Below are 22,021 nucleotides of genomic sequence, written 5' to 3'. Positions count from 1 at the left end.
GTTCAAGGATATAAGGTGAGAGCTTCACTAAACACAGAGTATGTATTTAAAGCCACTGAGTTCAAAGTTGCTCGCTCTCAAGACCAAGTGTAAGAATTGCCTATTTAATCCAGCCTCACCCTAAAACTGACTCATCACTGATCCACATTCGTGACCACACTCACTTTCAACTGTTCTGTTTTTCGAGTTAATATTCATCTTTGCTACAGAATGGATGGCATAAATACCAGCCCTATGAAAAAACTTTTATTCAAAAAGTTGTTTTCCATTAAATGATGAAAAAAAAAAAAAAAAAAAAAAAAGTAAAACCTTGTGAAAATAGTGAAGGAAAAAAGCCCAAGGCAGAATATCCTTTGTTAAAGAGTCAGTACAAATTCTGCACCACCCGCCCTTGGTTCCGTCATGCTTCACGGCCGTCACCGTGCCAAGGAGGAAGTGCCACACAGTGATTTGCTTCCACCTCCACAATTTAAATCAGGGCCAAACACCAAAAGATATATCTTATTGAGAATTACCTATAAAATCTCAAATCACCATGGTTATACCTTGAGATATAAGTCTTGAAACATAACCATATATGTTCAATTAATTTCTACCTACCCCTGTCCTGGAGGAAAAAAAATACAGTAATCAACAATAGGTTATTTAGAAATAATTTTAAAAGCAGAGCTGGAGTCATGGTATCAGGTAAGAAAAAAAAACTACGATGATTTTAAAACTGAGTCTTTGACAGACCATGAAACGTTAAAAGAATAAAAAAGCACTGAATCATATAAAAATACTATGTGAAATCCCCAAAATAAAACACAAAGGAGCATTTGTATGTGTTAAAATAATTTAATTCTCCCTGTACATTTCTGTCCATGTGAGCCAACAGAAGTCAAGAACGCATACTTTACAATATGTACCTGTTTTGAAACATTCAAGTCAATCCAGATGGCAAAGTAGAATTCAATCACTAATGAAATGTTTAAAAAATATATATTAAACAAAAAAATGTTTTTACAAGATAAAAAATAATCTTCCACAATGCAATAAATTGCAGATCACTGAAATTTTAACTCTTTAGATGACTTCAGTTCAGTTTTTGGTTTCAAAATCTAGAGACAATCAAAAAGAAAAAAACGTTGGCAGGATTTCTATCTGTTTTTACGTTTCTCTTTCTTGCTTCGACTACTCGTTACACTGTTTAAAGAACATGATGCAGGCGCTCTTGCATGACCTGTGGCTTTTAGATGGTCAAAAAGTTTATTCCGGGATGGAAATTCACTGTGGCAGGTTGCACAGCTGATAAGAACATCACCCTGAAGAGGGGGGAAAAAATATCAGTTAAGAGCAAACGTTATTCCCTGAGAGCAATAATTTAGGTTTTCATGTTGAGATTTAGTATCAAATAATTCCAAATAAATCTTTTTAACAAAATTACCGCCACTCAGGCTCAAAAGAGTGAGAAGTTAAGTCCCATCAACCAAAAGCATCAACGTTAAGATGAGCCACTCCACGGTATGCACTGAGCGGTTTCAGTTTGCAAAGTAACGGAAAACCGAGCAGTAGCTGTTCTGCTGGATCTGGTATTCCCACTGTGCCCTTTTACTTTAAAGAACAACAGGGATAGCAGCACAGATATAAATTCTACATTCATCAAGAAAAACTGTTGACAGATCCACACCTATTTAGTAGGTGCACAAGGGCTCACCAAAGATGGCTTTAGAATCAGAATTAAGAATTTAGATGATATTGCTGAAACTAGGTCCACTGAAAAATGTCAATATGATTTTGACTTACCACTGTCTGTGGTTCAGCAGGTACTTTGACAGATTTTTTCATGTCTTTGGCTTTCTTCCCTTTGGGTTTAGGAGCACTGGAAGATAAATTATAGAGTTCTTACAATCCAGTAATAACGTATCCCTTTTAATTGTTATTTTGCTCCCAAAAAGACTCAAGTGAAAGGCTAATTCATTAATTTTAATGGCCAATCTAATTAATTTTCACATCTCAAATAAATAGCTTTCCTGAGCAACTTTAAAGACCACAGTAGATGTTAAATGTGACACAAAAGCTACGGCATTTACTTACAACTGTTGAAACACAAGCTACAACACCTTACAGGACTGCACATGGCCTTGCGCTCCTTCCCCAAAGCTACAGGCCTACCCCAGGCCTCCATCATGGTGTTTCCTTCAGCTCCTAAACCCCTAAGGGCGCTGCCCTAACCCTTCGCCCCTGCTCCGATGCTAAATGCTGGCAACGCAGACATGCACTTGACTCTGTTGTTTGAACTCCTTCTCGTGGTCCTAGACAGGGAGGCTACTCACTGTTCAGATTTTCCCTCAAGGAATAAGAAATTACTCTCTGCTCTAGAGGAGCAGAGGAGGCCAGAGACCAAGACAGTAAGACATGGCAGGAAGGAGAGGACCAGGAATGCTCTCTCCGCTGAAAGAGGCCTTCCTCTGGCCAGCCACTGTGACCCTATGGGGCACCACATTCCAGGCTCCTGCCAGCAGGAAGGCTCCAGGCTCTGGATGCAGATCTTGCTGACCTGCAGCGCAGGCCCAACACAGGACTGCCCTGAGCGTGGACACACGGTCCCAGACGCTCCAGGCAAGTGGGATGTGGCCTCATCAGGAGAATTGTTCTTGGATTCCTTGTTTGAGGATTACTGCTCAAGGATAAAATAAGAGCCTCAACAGGATAGAAACTGGGTCAAAATGACTGCTGCTAAAATGTCCGTTAGCACCTTCCTCCGGCATCCTCTTCCCAACGTGCCTTGTCTGTATTACGTTGGGACGTCTGTCTGGATAAATGTACAGGTCACCAACAGACCTGCTTTGCTTCATCAACCATGGGAAAGATGTTATTTGAGATCCGAAAAGATATTCTTTCCACCAACAGTAATTAGAAAACGCCATCAACCTGACTTACTTCTTAGCTTCACTTTTTGGATCATCACAGAGTTCGACAGTCTCAGTGACACTGATACTTTCTTGGTGACTCCCGTCTAATTCTTTGGCACGGTCTTGATTTAAGTTGGTATCTTCTGATTCAACCTTTACTTCTTCTCCAGTTCCATTTTCATTGAAATTATCATCATACTTCTAGTAATAAAACATGTATGTATTACAAAATAATTACAGGAACAACCCCAGTAATTATACTAAACAATTATAATGTTGGGTACGCTCTGGATGAGGAGATCTTCAGGAAGTAAAAAGAAAAAGCAAATAATAATTTAAAAACACGAATGCTCACTACAGAAACATTAGAGTAGGAAAAAAGTGGAAACAATCTATATGTTCAATAAGTGAATGGTTGAATTATGAAGGGAATTACGAAGCTCTTAAAAATCATGTTTGCAAAGACACTGATTCAATTCTGTAGAACAGTACCTACAAATTATTAGCTAAAATATAAAAGAAAATTACACATAATGTCTGATTACAATCGAATTCAATACTAAGTAGTATCTATAGGCAGAATGAGGGGTGATATTTATAGTTCTCCATATTTTCCAAATGATCTGCAATGAGCACCTACTACTTTTATAGTTAGGGAAAAAAAAAAGAGCAAATAAGCATTATGAAAAAGGCAAAGCTTGGCCAACATGCCTTCACTATGTGAAGAGTGTTTATTTTTGTTGGTTTGGGTTGGGGCAACATTTTGCTACATTTGCTTTCCCTTCCCTTCCTCCCTCTTCTCTGCACACACACCCCACTCCCAAGCCCAGAAGGATAAAAATAAATAGCAGGCAGATATCACGACGCTTGCCCCTACATCCCCAGAATGCCCTTTGTACTCAAGAATTTAAGGCTGATGTGTGGGTTCCATAATCCATATTCACAACCCAGTAACAACCTCTCCTTGGGGGCCCTGAGAGGTGTGGCAAATCAAGGACCCCGTGCTGTGTGTCGTGGTCATGCCCATTGAATCTCCTTTGTCCTGGAACTCCCACAGCCCTACTTTTTGTCTTTCAGGATTTTGACAATCTGCTGGCTATTCTGTCCCCCAGTTTGGCTTCCTCTGGTTGTCTCCTTATGATTAGATTCAGGCTACACTTAGACCAAAATATCTACTAAGTACAAGATTTATTTTTTTGCAAGTAATTTTGTCTTTGGAATGTTTCTCATGGAGGGTGTTCAGAAGACTGTCCTCAAAAATGACTTGGACTCCTCCTTTCTGTCAGCCAGGGTCCTCTGTTTACATTCAATTGCAGTTTTCTGGGTTTCCTTTTACCATCTTACTACGTCATGCAAATTATTTTTTCCTGCCCATACAGAAAACTCTCCCAGTCTGAAGTTTGCGGATTCTCTGTGTTTGCTGCCTGCTGCTCTTCAGTCAAGGGGTTCACATCTCCACACTACCCTCCTTTTACAAAGAACTGAGGAAACGTCAGGAAAAGTGCTACATAAAACCAGATCTGAAGTGGGATTTTCTTCCTGACAGAATCAGAAATCAACAAGAGGTATTACTATAAAGGAATATAGCTTTGGAGGGAAAAAATGGGGTAGTAAATGAAGCATTTTCATTGGTAAGAAAACACAAATATATTTATTACTGCAACCTATAAGACCTATGCTTCCTTACTCAGGATAGGCTTGGGTTAGGTATAAATCTCTCTTATCTTGTGTTTATTCTAGTGGTTCCCGCACACAAAAATGAGAGAGGAAATGTTCTAAGCTAATGATTATTGAGTCTTTGGGTAGAAGACAGTAAGTATGAGTCATTTTATAAAGAAACACAGAACTTGCTATGTGGTTTTATAATTGAAGCAAAAGTTCCAAGTCACAAATTTTAACAGTGATAAATTCATTTGTCATGTATCATTTTTGGAACAGGAGACAGATAAAAACTACTTTCAAATATATAACCATTTAAATAGATAAGCCAAATCTCAAGTTTTATGAAAAATCAGTAATGTGTTAACTAAATTTTCTTAAAAATATTTTCAGTTGTCAAAAAGAACTGTAACATTTAATACTTAATATAAGCTAATATAATTAGATTATATTAAAGTAGTGCAGAAATCAATTCCACTTCCTTTAGAACCACCAAATATCCTTAGTAAAGAATAGTAAAGGAGAAGCTCGCTGTGTGTTTATACATCTATAGGATTGTCATGCATCTATAAGAACAAAATAACTTTTTATTTAAAAATATTCTTTTTTTTTTTAAAGATTTTATTTATTTGACAGAGAGATCACAAGTAGGCAGAAAGAAAGAGAGAGAGGGAGAGGGAAGCAGGCTCCCTGCTGAGCAGAGAGCCCAATGGGGGCTCCATCCCAGGACCGAGATCATGACCTGAGCTGAAGGCAGAGGCTTACCCACTGAGTCACCCAGGTGCCCCAATTTAAAAATATTCTTTATTTTATTCATTTATTTGACAGACAGAGATCACAACCAGGCAGAGAGGCAGGCAGAGAGAGAGAGGAGGAAGCAGGCTCCCCGCGGAGCAGAGAGCCCGATGTGGGGCTCTATCCCAGGACCCTGGGATCATAAACTGAGCCGAAGGCAGAGGCTTTAACCCACTGAGCCACCCAGGCGCCCCCCAATTTAAAAATATTCTTAAGAGATTGGATTTAGATGCCAGTGTGACATATTTAAGCTACTTACATTTCTGAGTAATATTAAGAAACATTTTTTTCAAGAATCATAAATATTACACATTTCTAGTCAAATGTTCCTTTTGCAAAATTTCATTTATGTTGTTGGCAAAAAAACCCCAGATGTACAAAAATCAACCCTCAGATTTTCATATATTTCTGATTTTAACTCTTGTCTTAGAGATTTAAAGACCCAGTCATCATATGTGTCCAGATTTTTAATATGATCACTCAGTTAATTAGTATCAGGGAATTCATTCCACTTGCAATATTTGAAGATACACCGACAACAGTAATTAAGTAAATTAGCCACATACATATTAATAGAGGAAAGTGATGAAAAAAAGAAAATTGTTTTCAACTTCCTTCAATGTTTTATAATCAACATAAAATATAGAGTGAAAACCCCTCTCTTTAATATGAACTATACTAAAACAACAAAAGCAGTCCAACTTTATGTTTGATATTTAATGTTAATAAAACTTTTTCAACATACCTGTGCTGGTTTCTGTTTCTTTTTCTTCTGTTTTTTAGAAAGCCTAAGAATAAATATAAATAAAAATATCAAATATTTAACTGTGACTACTTACTAAGTTAAAAAAAAAATACTAAACCACTACTGATACAGAGAGAAGTAAAATTTTAAAAGTAGTTAATAGCATAAGGTCTTAAAAAGAAAATATTCTCATTATTGTTAGAAAATTAGAACAGTGGTTCCATTGATAGTAATTAGCCTATCAATTCCCTTGGTATAAAACTGCTTTTAATACAATCATAATATATTCTGTAAAATTATACTTGACATCATGTTTTTACCCGTTTCGATATTGTAAATTCCCTTACATAGGAAAAAATGTGGAAAATATTAGCATAACAGAATAACTTCTTAGATAAAACAGCATTTAAACGCAATCTCATCTCTAATGTGATAAGTAAGTCTAGAAGAATTTTTAGAAGTACTTTTGTTTTGGTGCATCTTCTATTTCCTCCTCAGAATTGGCGTTCAATGGATTTTCATCAGTTTGAGGTCCTGAAAAATTTTCTTCCTCCTCCTCCAGCTGTTGTTTTAACAAGGCAACCATTTCCCGATGCTTTTTTGATTTTTCATGATTCCTCATGCTGGAAAAACAATCGGACGTTAGTGACCACAACAGGACTCACACGTGCCCAACTACGTGGCTGAATAAATGCAACCATGGTAAAATTTATTTTTCCCAATAAGGAAGCAAATGTTGGGGGGATGCTACAAAGAGAAGCAGAAGAACGCTGTCAGGACCTCTCAGGCAGGAGGACACAGCCAGCCCACGCCTGAGCTCTTCTTCCCTCTGTCCCAGCACGCTCCCTTCCGTCCGTCCTTTTATCTACATATATGCTTCCAATCTTGCTTTTTTTTTTTTTTTGTCAAATTCTCTATTATCTTAAAGTTCAAGTCTTCTCCACTGTTTCCTCTTAATCACTGAGTATTAGCCTAACGCATGCATGTTCCAGGCTGCACTGTGGGCTCTGGAAGATCCCGAGAATTTGTAAGACAGCATTCTAACTTGAAGAGAAGACCACTTGGGTTTATGACGTGAGGGTCTCAGGTACCAGAGTAGTTTACCCCCTTTTGCTTTTTTCAATAACTGTCTTTTGCCTTTATAAGAGGGCTCTCCCTTCTCACTCGCACCATCCTAAATGTGAATTCAGACACATCTACACCCCTCTGCCTAAAACTCTCCGAGCCATGCCTCTTTCAGGGCATCTGTGGGCCATGAAGTAACATTCCACAAAATAGGGTTGACAAGACAGAAGTACCAGAGTCAGTGGATGAACAAGAAAGTAGGAAACTTATATCTGTACTATCAACCTTAACTCATCTGTTCAGACTTGGGTTTTCTAGCTTCAGTTGCTACTTTTCCCTCCCACTAAAATCCTCCTTCATACCATGGTTTCTTAGAGAAACAGGAACATGGTGTGCCAGAAAATAAGTGCTCAAAAAAATGACTGGGACTTGTCAAAAGGACACAGGAGCCACCTTGAAAGAACTCTCACTAATCATATCTGGAAAAGTTTGAGCATGAAAAGTACAATAAGAAATCATAGAACACTGAAAAACTTCACAAATTCATACTGGTAATAGCTAGACAGAGGCGAGGCTCTTATTGATGGAAGGAGGCCTACTGAGGACTAATAACGGAGAAGGAGCACTGGTTCTAGAAAAGCCCCGCTTTGGAACCATTATGTGACAAGTGGGATAAGCTGAAATCATCAATGAATGCCAAATCTAGGACACTGATGAGGAGCAAGGCACTTGTCTAACTTGAAAGTGTCTCCCCACAGATTAAATGGACTATAAAGTAAAATCTGTTGCAATGGAAAAAAACACTAACTCTACAGTGGAAAAATGAGAAGACGTCCTGGCTGGGTGATCAAAACTCTCACCACCAAGGAAGGGCAGACAGACGGACGTCATATGCTTCCAGAACTGAAGGCCCGAAAGCAGCACCGCATGTTGACACGGTAGCCAGCCAGACACAGAATCCAATCATGAGGAGACCGACACTCAAGATGATAAGTACTCCCCGAAAAAAAAAAACGTTCTGAAGGGCCTGTACTCTGGAGTAACAACGGCACAGACAAGGGAACTGGTCCAGATTGAACAAGACCAAATAAATGAACACAACCTCTGATCCTAGACCGGATCCTGACTGGAGTGGAGGAGAAACTGGACAGGACCTCGAGACAGAAGTGGAATACAGGTGGTGAAGGAGAAGAAAGAACCACAGCCTGGTTATAAGTCTCCTGAAGCTGACAGCTGTCCTGCGACCATCTAACAGAATGGCTTTCTTCTTTAGGACTATATACAGAAGTAATTAAGACGTAGACAAGCATTATGTATGTAATCTACTCTCAAATTATTCCGGGAAGAACTGTGTGGAGCAGGGGAGGTGGGGGGAGGGAGAGGGGGTGAACACAAATAGGGCAAAACACCAGCCACAGGTGAATCGGGTGCTTTATTCTATCCTTGCAACGTCATTACAAGTCTGACATTATTTTTAAATAAAAAAATCAATTTTAAATCTCCTTCACTGTTGCTTTTGTTTTCCCGTTTCTAACTCTTCTGCCCTTGCCACTTCTCTTACTACTCAACAGCTTTTCCCCTCGGGGCTCCACACCAAGGCCTTTCACGCCTCCCACACCCCCACTTGCACCCTCCAGTCTCCCCTCTCCTTCCCTGCATGTGTTTTGTTTCTTTGTCCCTTGCTGAGTCTACTTTTGTTGCTGTCCTGTTCTTTCTCCTCTCCGTAAGTACTTAAATACTTCTCTCTTCCTCGTTTCCAAAAGGCAAAGTCCCTCTGCTTCAGCAAATGTAATTCAGGCAGGACACATTTGAAGTTCCTAAGCTGCAATGGGACACTGGCCTGCATGGGAGTGTGACAGCTGGAAGGGAGTCTGCCACCAACAGCAGAGACTCGCTTTGGTCTAGCCTCCTCGTCTGTGACTGTGCCTTCATCGCAATAAGCAGTGACATGGAGACGCGTCCATGTTTTAAGAAGCAGCTCTCACGGAGGACTGCCAGTGTGCACGAGAATCAGTGCCGTGTGCTTAACCACTGGCACAAATCCTACGTCCTCCTCTCCGGAAAGAAATCCCCCAAGAGAACAGAGAGGAGGGCTGGTGATCCCCTGCTATGAGCACTTTCCTTTTAGGACTTGCAGTGTTCTGGTTCACCTCCGAAGAAAAGGGGAGTTCAAAGATCTTAAACTTACGCCTTTTCTGTCTTGAAAGATTTGTCACACGCTGGGCAGTAAAGGCCGTCGTACAGCTCAGCATCCTCAGCTTCTTCACTGTCTTTGCCTACGAGAAGGAAGCCAACAGTAAAAACCCGACAATAAGAACCCAAATCTGAAATGTGTTAGCAAATTACATGTCTTTAGTAACAAACGAATTTCGCACACAACGTAGAAATTGTATTTCCTTACAAAAACCAAATAAGGTTACCAGGGTTTGAGCTGACCTTTCAAAAGCAGTCCTGAATTATAAAGGTAGGCTTCCAAATCACTACTTTATCTTTGCAGTTCTTCTCCTAAGTCTACTGAGAAGACTCAAAGTCTCTCAAAGTTCTCAGTGTGAGCTAAGTCCAGAAAATCAGATGCCACTTTCACAGTTCTACCACAAAGCAGCTTTTTCAACAGATTTTTCAGTTGACCCCTTGAGCAAGATTCGATGGATGCAAACACATTTGTAACTGTAATCTACTCTTAAATGCTTAAATAAACATAGCCTGAAATACTCCATCATTATTTGACAGGGTGGAAACAAAAGAGCCTATTATATATAAACTTTAACATGCCTTTACACCCTTGTTTTTTAAATAAGCTTGGGACTTTGTTACAATGAAATAATTACTATCAATATAGTCCACAAAATCTAAGCAACTAAAATGCTGAACTGAAAGTCCTTGTAAAATCCCATCTGTCTTCTTAAGAAATAAACAGGTAAACTGCCACAGAGATCAATAAAAGGGATCATGCAATTAGATTAATAAGGATCCCAAGCTATCTCTTCTAGTCTACATTTTGGTTCTTTGTAAGTCACATTAACATAATTTCGAAAGACACTTTCTCACTGAAATTACAAATGATCAAAACTCATTCTACCTAGTATTAATGTTTAATAAATGGTATTAGTATGCAATTACCTGTACCCTTCCATTATATATAAACACTTCATCAAATAGTTAATAAAGAATGTTAGCTTTGAAGTCAAAATCTGGATCTAAAAATGGTCATATGGCAGGTCTACATGCCAAAGCTTCTCAGAGTCATATTTTCCTCTTCAGTAAAAGGAAATTAATTCTATGAGCAAAATATAAATTTACGGGGTATTGTGTGAGGGGCAAGCAAGCTCTTTCTTGAATGTGAAAGCACTTCATAAATTTTATATAAAACTCTAATTATGTCACCTCACGTTTCCAGAATGCATTATAATTTTCAAGACTTTCACACATACTACTTCTAAAAATTTCATTTCATAATCATTTTGAGTAAATAAAAGTCCGCCATTCTATCATTCGCCAACTAGTCTACAGCCACACATTTATAGATAAGGTGAACTGATCCTTCCACATTATCCCTCACGCGACAGCTAGAGACTACGCGGAAGGTCAGGTTATTCTCCACAATGCCTACTCCTCCGTGTTCAGGTAGTCACAGGCCTTGTGCTCTCACAAGAGACGCACAGAAAGGACACTTCCCAGCACAGTGGGAGGAAACTCTCAGAAATGAGAGGAAGAAGTTATATACACCACACAGACTCCTGTACAATATCAGCTTTTCTGGAAAAAGCTATAGAAACTTGACCTCCTGGGCTTCATCACAGGTTTTTAAGTAACCAACAGTCAATATACCCACCGGCCAACTTATTTATGCAGGCAGAAGCCCAGACTCTTTAAAGCACGCTCAGAAAAGAGGTTATTAATCAAATAAACTCTTATTTCTTATTCTGATCATCTAGAGTTTAATCAACATCAATGGACTACCTTTGCTTGGCCTATACAATATTGTTTTTCATTTTAATTGTCTGCCACATTTCAAAACCGGAAGACGTCCCATAAAAATCCAGATTTCCAGCTCTGCTTAGAAGGCAAACGGACAGGAACACCCTGGCAACACAGTCCTGGCAGCAGTGGAGGAAGCGAGGGAGCACAGGAGTCCCCAGGATGCAGCCACGTCCCTGCCCCCCACGCGCCACCCCTGCCTGCCACCTGCAAGCATCCTGAGTGCATGACATCGGAGCACGGCATTCCCTTTCTCAAGTTTCCCAATGAAGGTAGTTACCATCGTGCCCATCTTTGAGCTCAGATTCCTCCATCTCATCTTCATCTGATCCATCTCCAAACTCCTTCTCATAGCGCGCCTCCATCTCCTTGAGCTCCTTCTCCAGGTCGGCCACGGTCATCCAGCTCTGTTCTTTGTACTGCTCGGCCAGTCTAGACACACAGCACAGCCCCACTGACGCCGGTCCTGCTTACCCCGCAGGCCTCCAGCCCGGCCCTGGAGAACTGCTCCCCCTGCACTGTCAGGGCGGAGTTCAAGTGGGGGCCAGTGGCTTATCTGTCATGTGGGTGGTTTTAACCCCTCTATTAGAAAACTAGGTTTTGAAACCTAGACCTCCTAGCAAGTTAGTAAAAAGTCTTGAGGCATTTTTAAGTCCTAAGTGGCAAGTAGAGTGCCAATTTTCCGAAAATGAAGGGTGGGTGAGTAGAATTTAGACGAAGTGAATCATCTTTAAAAGAATGCTACAGTGCTCTGGACACAATGCTTTTACACTAACTCCGAGAGACAAAGCTTTAAAGGCATAAAAATGAACCAAAGCCCTGGAGTGTGCCATCAAAGAGGAGGGACCGCGAGGTGGGGCACAGTGGGCATACTGCACGCCATCTCGGGCCGAAGCCCACGTCTGCCACTTCCCAGCTCTGGGATCTTGGGCCTGCCTGCCTGGCTTCCTCAGAAGGACGAGGAAAAAAGCCAGAACTTACTTCACAGAACTGCTAGGACAAAAGTGCTTGGAACAGGGCCTCGTCCAGAGGAGATCAATGGGCGGTCATTATTATTATGTCTCAGAAGAGTCTGGAAAGGATCTCAAGTATTGAGGGCCTCTGAAGGCAAACATGCAGTGCAAGGGTGGCTGATGAAGCCAGAACACGGGGGGTTGCCCCCCCGTCAGGCCCAGTCCCAGGGCCCCACATCTCTTCAGAGCCAGGGGCCCGGCCGCGCCTCCCGTACTTGGCCTGCTTCAGCTTCTGCTGCCGCCTCATCTCCTCCGCCTTCCTGGCCTTCTCGGCGTTCTGCTCCTCCACGAGCTTCCGGTGCGCCTGCACCCTCCTGTCTCTCTTGCGGATGAACGCGACCAGCTGGCGCACCAGCTCGTTCTTCTCCTTCCTCGCTTTGTCGCGAATCTTTTTGTTTTCTTTTTCCATGGCTCGTTTCTCCCAGCGGTTCGAAGCTTGTCGCGTATCATATTCTTCCTTCCATGCAAAGTTCTTCTGAGTGCAGAAACTCTGCCAATAGGCATAGAAAGGATGGACGACCTAGAGACCAAGAAAACCAGTAACATGCTGAGGTTTAAGATTCTTTTTCTCCAGCAAGGCAGCAAATTATCAGTGATGCAACACATCTCTGTTTTCACACACATCACATCACTACTCATCAACGGAAAAGACAGTCCTTCAGGGCTTTACAGAATGAATCGCCCTCAAGAACAAACTGAGTGGGGCGCTGAATGGGGTGGGACCTGCCCAATAAACAGGAAAAGTAAAGGAGACCACTCCGAGGGCGCCACAAGCCCCTCCCGGAAGGGAGACTGGGGCAGGGTTGGTTACAGTGCGGGACCAAGAACCAGGGTCCACTCTCCTCAAATTAAAAAATGGGGAGAAAACACACTGGTAAATGCAAATTATAAAATGGCAATGCAATTTTCTTTTACCGTATCATAGTCGCTCTGGGAGTCTCCGAAAGTGGGAAAAGCCTCCATCTCCTCTTCTAACACAGATTCTAGCTCCTCCTTCGCAATCATCTCAAATACGTTACGATAAACTGTATAAAAGCCCTAAAAAACATCAGTAGGAAAACAAATTCTTAATACTTTTATACGCTGATCACAGAATACAATTTTAAAACGTACATGAAAAACTTTAATGTTAAAGAATTACAGGCCCAAGCTCTGTCATGACAGAACATGCAGGTTTCTGAAAACTGCAGTTTTCTTATGCCAGCAGTTTAAATACAAAGGCAGTATTTTTTCAGTTTTCGAACATTGCTTTCACCAATAATAACATGATTTCTCTTTGTGTTTGAAAGTCTCGTGCTTGATAGGAAATTAAGAGTGAGTTCATTTACCTTTTCATCATCTCCATAACCAGAGTAACAGGTCACAGTGAAGTAGTGAAGCAAATCTAAGCTGTCGTCCTGATATTCCCCATCAAGCCCACCTTTAAGGAGAGCCTCTCTATGATTATCATACCTAAACAAACAAATTAGCGTCATTAGTGATCGCTGAATAAATGAGAATTCAGAAGGACTCTTGAATCTGAAACAGCCAAAATATTATTAGACATTTTAATATGTCCAACCCACACTCAAATTTTTTTTAAATATCAACCTGAAAAGACTTGATAATCCTTCACAGAGCTGATTAAAACTATGACTGCAACTTCAAGGATGAGGCAGGCACTGTACACTACTCGCCCACATGAACAGTGAACTTAACAAGCCAGGGAATTTCCATGACTCCTCCAGAAAGGTAGCTGCATTTTTACAGGTAAGAAATACTACTGAATTGGTCAGCATGGGACTTAATCTACTCCACAGACTAAGATTATATATTTGTGATCAGATTTACCAACAAACACCAAAACTGGTCTTCCTAGGTTTATATAAACAATCTACAAGTTTCACATACACACAATTACTCCCTGTAATAACTCTGTAACGTCAGTTCTTACCCCAAAGATGTAATGGGAAACTGACTCTCAGCGATACTAAATAATTTATCCATAATCACAAACCCGGTAAGCAGCAGAGCTAGAATTCCAAACGAGGCCTCCTCCTGCACTAGAAGAACCATACTCCTAGTAACTGTGCAGTCTGCCCTGCAGGCAACACGAGAGTCAACAGCAGGGCCTTCACACAAAAGGACAAGAGAGCCCTTCGAACAAGAAGGCCACTTGAGATCTGGAGAAGGGCACAGAGCCAAGGGAGGCAGGAAAGAATTTCAAAGTTCCTAAAGGAAAGCAAAAGCATTCCTAAGTGCAGATCTCCAAATTTTTCAGGAGGAGAAAAATGTAGGATTCTCTCTCTGATTTTCACCTAAAGGACAATTTTTAAAGAATTTTTTTTTTCTTACAGCCTTTCTCGCTTGAGAGCCTGCCGTGTTTTATGCTGTTTGACACACACAAGACTCGAGCAGCAGCCCTGCATACCCACCTGCTCTTTGTAACAGCAGGCTCTTGCACAGACATGTCAGGGCTCAAAACTTACTCCTTGGTAGCAAAAAGTTCATCAAGAATCTGAAAACTCGGAGTGCCCAGGTGGCTCAGTGGGTCCTGGGATCAAGCCCCGAATCGGGCTCTCTGCTCAGCGGAGAGCCTGCTCCCCCCACCCCCGCCTGCTTCTCTGCCTACCTGTGATCTCTCTTAATCAAATAAATAAATAAAATCTTCAAAAAAAATCTGAGAACTTAAATTTAGACATAGAAATTTTTGTCTGGGGGTAACTGGGTGGCTTAGTCCTTTAAGCATCTGCCCTTGGCTCAGGTCATGATACCAGGGTCCCAGAATCAAGCCCCTCATCGGGCTCTCTGCTCAGCAGGGAGCTGGCTTCTTGCTTTGCCCCTTCCCCTGCTCATGCTCTCTCTCTCTAATAAATAAAATCTTTTTTAAAAAAAGAATTTTTTGTCTGAAATTGCTACTAAATTATCAGGTCATCATACCTAAAAGTATCTGTCATAGACATAGAAGCTTAACTCCATTTCTTCATATAAAGTAGTTCTTGGGTAAATCCTGCAATTCTAGCTCTGAAACACTGTTTTAAGGGTACGTCAGCATTCCTAACCATGTAAACTTGTCATACACCAAAGAGATCCCGTTTAATAAGAAGTTACTTCCCAAGGGTCAAGGTTCAATCTATCTAATATTGCCAAGCTTTATTCTACCTCCTCTAAAATGAAATAATTGGAGTATTCACCTCTAAGCTTTCTTCCAACTCTAATACTGCATTTTCTATAATGAATAGGGGACAGATGCCTCAGAACACACCGAAACATTTGACAAATATCCACTTTTTAAAATTTTCTATTGATAATTCTTCCCGACAAAATACACTACGGTAGGAGGGACGGCGTGATGCTCACCATGCTCGTTCCTGAGGGTCACTCAACACGTCATAGGCTGCTTGGATTAATTTAAATTGTTCAGCTGCTTCTGCGGCATTATCCAGATTTTTATCTGTTAAAATAAAGTTCCAGATAGTCAGTCTTCAAACAAGTAGAGGACAGAATCTAAAAGGGACCTCTTCCGCCACAAATGCCATAAATAGATGAGGAGTTCGCAAAACAAAGAAAAACAATCAGGAAAAAGCAAAGAGGTCCTAGTGAGAGTTGATAATAAGGATATGCGAGAAGTATCTACTTGAGAAGAAACTGTATGCTTTCCCCTAAGCCTTGGTGCGTCACTGAGTACTCAATCTGGATATCCACAAACGGAAAACCTTGAGTAGCACACATTTTATTTTTTGAAAAAGCAAAATATATATGTAAAATCAGTCATGGAAGGAATGTTATTATTTAGTACAGTCTTTATGTTTTTTCTTTCTTATCAACACACACCCCACAATCTTGTAAAGCTTTAAAAATATATACTAATTATTTTTCTTGTAACTATGAATTCAGAGAGCATCAGGCAGCTTCTAAGATGGCCTCCAAGGCTCCCCACCTGCTGGCATTCACACCCTGTGGAGCCCCCTCACAGGTCACCAGGGTTGGTCTGTGTGGCCAACAGCAAGGCAGCAAAAATGGTGATGGCACGCTAAGTTACTTCTGAGATTAGTTTATAGAAGGCTGCAGTTTCCACCTCGGGCTCTCGCTCTCTTGGATCGTTCTGGGAGTAGCCAGCTGCCACTGCGAGAAGACACTCGGGTGGCCCACGTGGAGAACGGGGGCCTCTGGCCCACAGCCAGCAAGGAAACAGGCCTGATACGATGGGAGGGAGACTGAAAAGCGGGTTTTCCCAATGAGGATACCACCTCACGAGAAACCCTGGGCCAAAACCACCCAGCTAAGCCATCCCCACACTCTGTCCTCAGAAACTGAGTCCATATAATGGATGTCTGCTGTGTTTATTGTTTTCAGTCCTAAGTGTTTGGTAATTTGTTACGTAGCAATAGATAACTACTATACTCAGAAAGTGAAATATTTTCGGACCACTCTGGAGCATACCAAAATTCTGTAAGCTACAACTCAGTATTTGCCCTCTAAGAGGCCAGAGGAAAAATAGGCCAGAAACATACTTCCTAGGAATAACTTTGCAGCCTTAGAACAAGACCCTCGAGGGCATCCTGCCGCCTCTTTCTAGGTACCATCATGCGGGATGTCCAGTCCTTCAGGGAGTTTTCTGTTCAACCACTATCACGGACAATACTTGCTCAAGTGCAGTCATTGGCCATAGCCCTTCTTTGCTGAGATGCTTTCACAGAAAAAGCTTTCGATATTATTTTAGAATCATGGTAACTCTAACTTGAAAGGAAAAAACCGTCCACCCCCGCAGCCTAGCTGTAAGTGGCAAGCGACCGAATGCCGGTCTAAATGCCCTTCCGCAGTGCAGCCCCTCTGAAGACGGCCAATGGTTATCTCCGAGTCCTCCTTCTCCCGGGACTAAATACTCCCATCTCTCATGGCATGTCGTAATCCTCTACTTCAAATACAGCCAAAGACAGGCACCAATAATCAAGAAGCCAACCATTCACAGTCTCTCTCCCCCTCCTGGGCCACAGGCCGCCCTGGACAGTAAGTGAGGGCCCACCTGAGAGGTGCTGGGGAGAACTGCTCCATGGTGGCTCACCTGCCTGTCTCTGCACCACAACATGGGACAGCAAGAAACTTTTCCCTCTGAGGCTTAATCGCTTACACTAGGTGCAAGCACTCAAGCCTCGGGATCAGGAAAATGGAGCAGGTCTTTGAGGGCTTCGACAAGAGTTGGAGCTACCAAGACGGGTGTCCCCTGGATTTCTTGCTAGGTATGAAAAACAAAACTCTTCACTTGAGTTACTGTCGCCACCTTCCTGTCACATGCAGCTCTGAACACAGCCAGCTAAGCCTTCAAGGTAAGAATCATGATTTCTGTATCTTTCATGATTCAAAAATACTCATGATTTCTACATCTTCATCAAACCATTCATAAACTTTCTGTCATAAACAAAACAGCACAGTCCCAATTAAAGAAGAATGGCAGAAAACGCCAGCAAATAAATCTTCCCACATAAATCAAAAAAGGTGACTGGGGGAGGTATGTGGGTGGTTCTTCTTCACCTTTTAATCAGTTCTGTACTTCGTTGTCCTGTTTCTTCCCACACCCTTCCTTCCTCCCCCAAAGAAGCTTGGAGAAGGCTCAAGCTTTGAAACACAGAAAGTCCATCAATGTACCCGCTGAAAAGATCTCGCCTCTTACTAACACGTCTTTAAGTCTTTAATTTTTTTCAGTCTGTCATATGACTTATTTCACTTAAATATACCTGAACTGGCTGACTATAATGTTAACCTGAGATCTAAGCACATAAATGCAGTAAGTTCAAAAGCAATAATAAAGAAAAAGCCCATATTTATTATCAGCCACACCCAAAGGCCGCAGGTACTGCAAAGCCAGTCATCAAAGTTTAAGAGGCATTCTCACACTACTCTCTGAGCTTTTCTCTCCATTCACTCACACTCTTCTACTCCCTCCCAAACTTTTTTACACCACCTTCTGGAAAATTCCATGGACTGAGCCTTTTAAGTCCTGCCTTGACTGAAACCAGGCTCCCCGAGAACACGGCTTCCCTGCAGGACTTCCTTCTTGGGCTCCTTCAGTCACAGCCCTCATGCGGCAGGGCTGGTGCTGGAGCTGGCATCCTCCTGGCTGCTGGTCCTTTCCTCATCCCCAAGGGCACACTAGCATTGCATCCAGATTCAAACCACTGGCCAACCCCACCTTCTTCCCCTTCTTACTGTCCACATATCACTCAACCACTCCCCCTTAACTTACTTAGAATTCCAGCCCTTGGCTCAGAGTTTCCATTCCCGGGTCTTATGGTCACCATGGGTGACTTCAATGTACTCTGACCTCCCCGTCGCCCTCCTCCCAAACTGCCTGCTCTAATCTGCTCTCTCCAAACTTGACAAACACAAACCTACCTTTTCCCCTGCTTCCCACTGCCCTTAGGTTAAAATCAATCTACCTCGTTCGGTTGACCCCAACCTCTAAGACCTGGCTGCTGCTTACCTGGCCATACCCTGCTCTTTGCCCTTCCTGTACTCTGCCATGCTTTGTCTGGCCTTCCTCCCCCTGTATTCCCTGCTTTCTGGCTTTCAGTCTCGCCCTAGAGGTCACTTCTTCATGGATACACATCTGTCCCACCACACAGAAACCCAGTCCAGGTCAGGCACGTATGCTCATAAGCCTTCAGACCACCCTTCTCTTGCCAGACTGAAACTGCCTGTTTCCCTGGGACTCCCTGATGACTCTACCTGCCTGCAGAGCAAGGACCATTCCAGCCTCATTCACACAGTCAAGTGCTCGCAGCAGTCATCAAATAAAAGCCTTCCCCTCAAGAGGAGTGATCTCACTAGGAAGTAACATTGACCCTACTGAAAACTATTTTCAGTTGCTCAATTTAAAACAAAACAAAACAAAAAAACAAAAACACAAAGAAATACCTTTAACAATGAAAAATGAACAGCCTTTCTTCTTGAAGTACAAATTATTCTTTGAAGCAAAGCCCAAATGTTAACCTCAGAAACACCTAACACAGGACCTTACACAGAGATTGAATTGAACATCTGCTGACTGACAGACTTAAATTAACAAGTCAGCACGGCAAAATATATCAAAATCATGTGTTACCTGGAAAGTATGTATCCTTTAAATGTATAGGCATGTTCAAACAAAAGATATTTAGGATGCTATGATTATGATGACATTCAGAGAAAACACTTTGTTTCTAACCGGTTTGGTTTCAAAATACTTAACTGATGTTTTAGTAACTTTTGCCTACTTTTTTCTTCCTTCTCTGCACTGATTTCCAGTTAATCACCAAGTCTGATCATTTCTCCTTCACAGCATCTCTTCTACCAGGCCTTGCCCTTCCCTCCCACTAACCCCCATCCTGGTGTGAGCCCTTCCTTGCCATAGTGGATGCTACCTGACTTCTGTCCCCGTCCCTCTTCAATGCACTCAGACACCCTCACAGCACCGCCTCAAGACATCTTAATAAAACCAGCTTCAACCCTCTTTTACTGGAAAAAACAAATTCCACAGTCCTTAGCCTACCATTCAAGACCCTTTATGATCTAATCTAAAAACTACACTCAAATACATATTATCATCAAAATTATATATGCATTTGGTCACAAGCATTAATCCTCTTCCTCACACTTTTCCAGCCAGAAGAGTCAAGAAATTCCTAACTTTGTTCTAATTCCTAACTCAATTTCTGATGAATGTTTACCTTACTTCTTCCTTTCCAATATATATATTTGTTTAGTTCCTCTGTTGGTAATCGCTACCATTTTAAGTAACAAACCCATACCTTTATTTCTTGTTCCACCAACTACAGACATTACCTTTTGACTTTGGGTCGTAGGCCCTTCCTTCAGCTCTTCTCTCAAACCATATTTTCAGATTTCCAATAAATACTGCCGTCAGTCAAACCGTCCCCTGGACCACCTTTTGTCCACCATGATGCTCTTCCGTCTACTCTTCAGCTCACTTTTCCCAATTCCATTTCCCTAAGATCCAGCTAAAAATCTAGGATCTTCTGCCAAAGAGAAACCTCACTGCTTCTCATGACATAGTGAGAACTCCCTCCCCTGGCTTCCTGGGGCATTTATTACTTGTTCTGTTAATCCAACTACCAATTATGTATGTTGTGCTATTTTGTTTGCGCTTGTGTTTAACTTTCCATGGTTTACAGCATGTTTTCCAAGGGATATCTTAGCATTTCAGAATCTTACTATGGTGACTTGCATATACTGCAGATTCTAGAAACAATTGATTGTTATTGATTAGTGCTAATATGTAAACCTCTTACAAACTCAGAAAGCTGATATTCAACTACAGCCTTAGTTTCCCAGTCTGAAAGATCAGATTACTTCATAGAAGTCACACAGGCCTGAACTACAACAAATCAAACATCCAAAGGAAGCATACTTCTAAGTATACATACGAACTTCACTAGGGAAGACACCTAATTAAAACTCTCCATCTGCAGGGTGCCTGGGTGGCTCAGTGGTTAAGCTGCTGCCTTTGGCTCGGGTCATGATCTCAGGGTCCTGGGATCGAGTCCCACATCGGGCTCTCTGCTCGGCAGGGAGCCTGCTTCCTCCTCTCTCTCTCTCTGCCTGCCTCTCTGCCTACTTGTGATTTCTCTCTGTCAAATAAATAAATAAAATCTTAAAAAAAAAAAAAAAAAGTAAAAAAAAAAAAGAAAAAAAAAAAAAACACTCCATCTGCAAAACATCTGAAGTGGAGTACAGGGTCCGTATTTCAACAGCTTACTGGGAAAGGGCGGGGAGCACGGCTATATAAGACAGTTTACCAGCTTCTATGCCTTAATTTCAATAAAGGGCCATAAATTACACTTGGGTAGCTGGGATTCCGTGATGAAGTTAGGGTAGCTGAGCGGCAGAAACTCAAGCAAGGGCCAAACTCGAGAGCCCAGGTCTCCGTCTCCGGCTCCTGTCTGCTTAGGGGTGGGAGGAGCCGCTGAAGTCACTAGAATGTGTCCTCCCCAGCAAGTGCCACTGCGGGTAGCGCCGGGGTTGGTGGGTGGGCCGGGGGGACGTCTGGGAAGGGACGGGCTGCCCGGGGCCCTAGGGAAGCCTGGGGTGAGCGATGCGGGCGGGAAGGACGCCCGGCGGGAAGAGCACTGCGCAGAGGCACCTGGCCGGGGACCCGAACGGGACTCCCAGGGCGAGGCGAGTCACAGGGCGGGCGGGTTGAGACTGGCCAGGGTCCCGGAGTTATTCCGGGAAGAGGGGGGCGAAGGGTGGCGGGGGCCCGGCTTTTGCAAGGGCTGCGACGGTTGCGGAGTAGTTACCCGGGTGCCATTTCAGGGCCAGCTTCCGATAGGCCTTCTTGAGCTCCTCCTCGCTGGCGTCGCGCCGCACCCCCAGCGCTTCGTAGTGACACTTCATCGCCCGGCCGGGCAAGGGGCTGGGGCCGGGGCCCGGGGCGGGGCCGGGGCCCGGGCCCGGGCCAAAGGGGTGGCGGCGGCGCTGCTGGTCCTCTTCGGCAGCGGGAGTCCGGCGCCCACACCCGGCCAGCCAGCGAGCGCGGCGGCGGCGGCAGCGGCGCTGGGTGGCGGAAGCGCGCGGCGGCGACAGGCGGCGCGGGCTGCGGCACGCGGGCGCGCGGAGGGGGCGGTGCCGGAGGCCGCGGCTTCTCATGGGCTGGGGGAGGGCTCGGTTCCGGAAAAAGCGGCGCGGGAGGAAGGCGGGGCCTCGGTGGGTGGGGGGCGGGGCCGCGGCGGGATGAAGGCGGGGCCCCGACAGGTGGGAGGCGGGGCTACGGCGGGAGTCATTGTGAGGGGCACAGTAGCCGTCTGTGTAAGGAGCACTAACTGGGCTGGCCACCGGAGGGCTGATAGGAGTCTGATAGAAGGTTCCGGAAAGCACCGTGTCTTCTGAAGACGATT

The 22,021-nt window shown here is 43.1% G+C and overlaps 1 protein-coding gene across 1 annotated transcript; it reads right to left on the bottom strand.

The window, feature by feature from the left end:
* Positions 1-823: 823 nt before the first annotated feature.
* Positions 824-21,689, bottom strand: DNAJC21 (DnaJ heat shock protein family (Hsp40) member C21). Its single transcript, XM_059416482.1, has 12 exons — positions 21,425-21,689; positions 15,489-15,582; positions 13,478-13,601; positions 13,065-13,187; positions 12,365-12,669; positions 11,417-11,568; positions 9,347-9,434; positions 6,558-6,716; positions 6,094-6,136; positions 2,923-3,095; positions 1,786-1,861; positions 824-1,304 (listed from the first exon to the last, which is right to left on the bottom strand). Exons 1-12 carry the CDS (start codon positions 21,519-21,521, stop codon positions 1,140-1,142), a joined length of 1,599 nt encoding a protein of 532 aa, XP_059272465.1. The 5' UTR covers positions 21,522-21,689; the 3' UTR covers positions 824-1,139.
* Between the last annotated feature and the right edge of the window lie 332 nt (positions 21,690-22,021).

The sequence above is a fragment of the Mustela nigripes genome, chromosome 12 (assembly GCF_022355385.1).
Source record: "Mustela nigripes isolate SB6536 chromosome 12, MUSNIG.SB6536, whole genome shotgun sequence".
NCBI classification, from domain to species: Eukaryota; Metazoa; Chordata; class Mammalia; order Carnivora; family Mustelidae; genus Mustela; species Mustela nigripes.
This window is presented reverse-complemented; position numbering and strand designations above follow the sequence as displayed.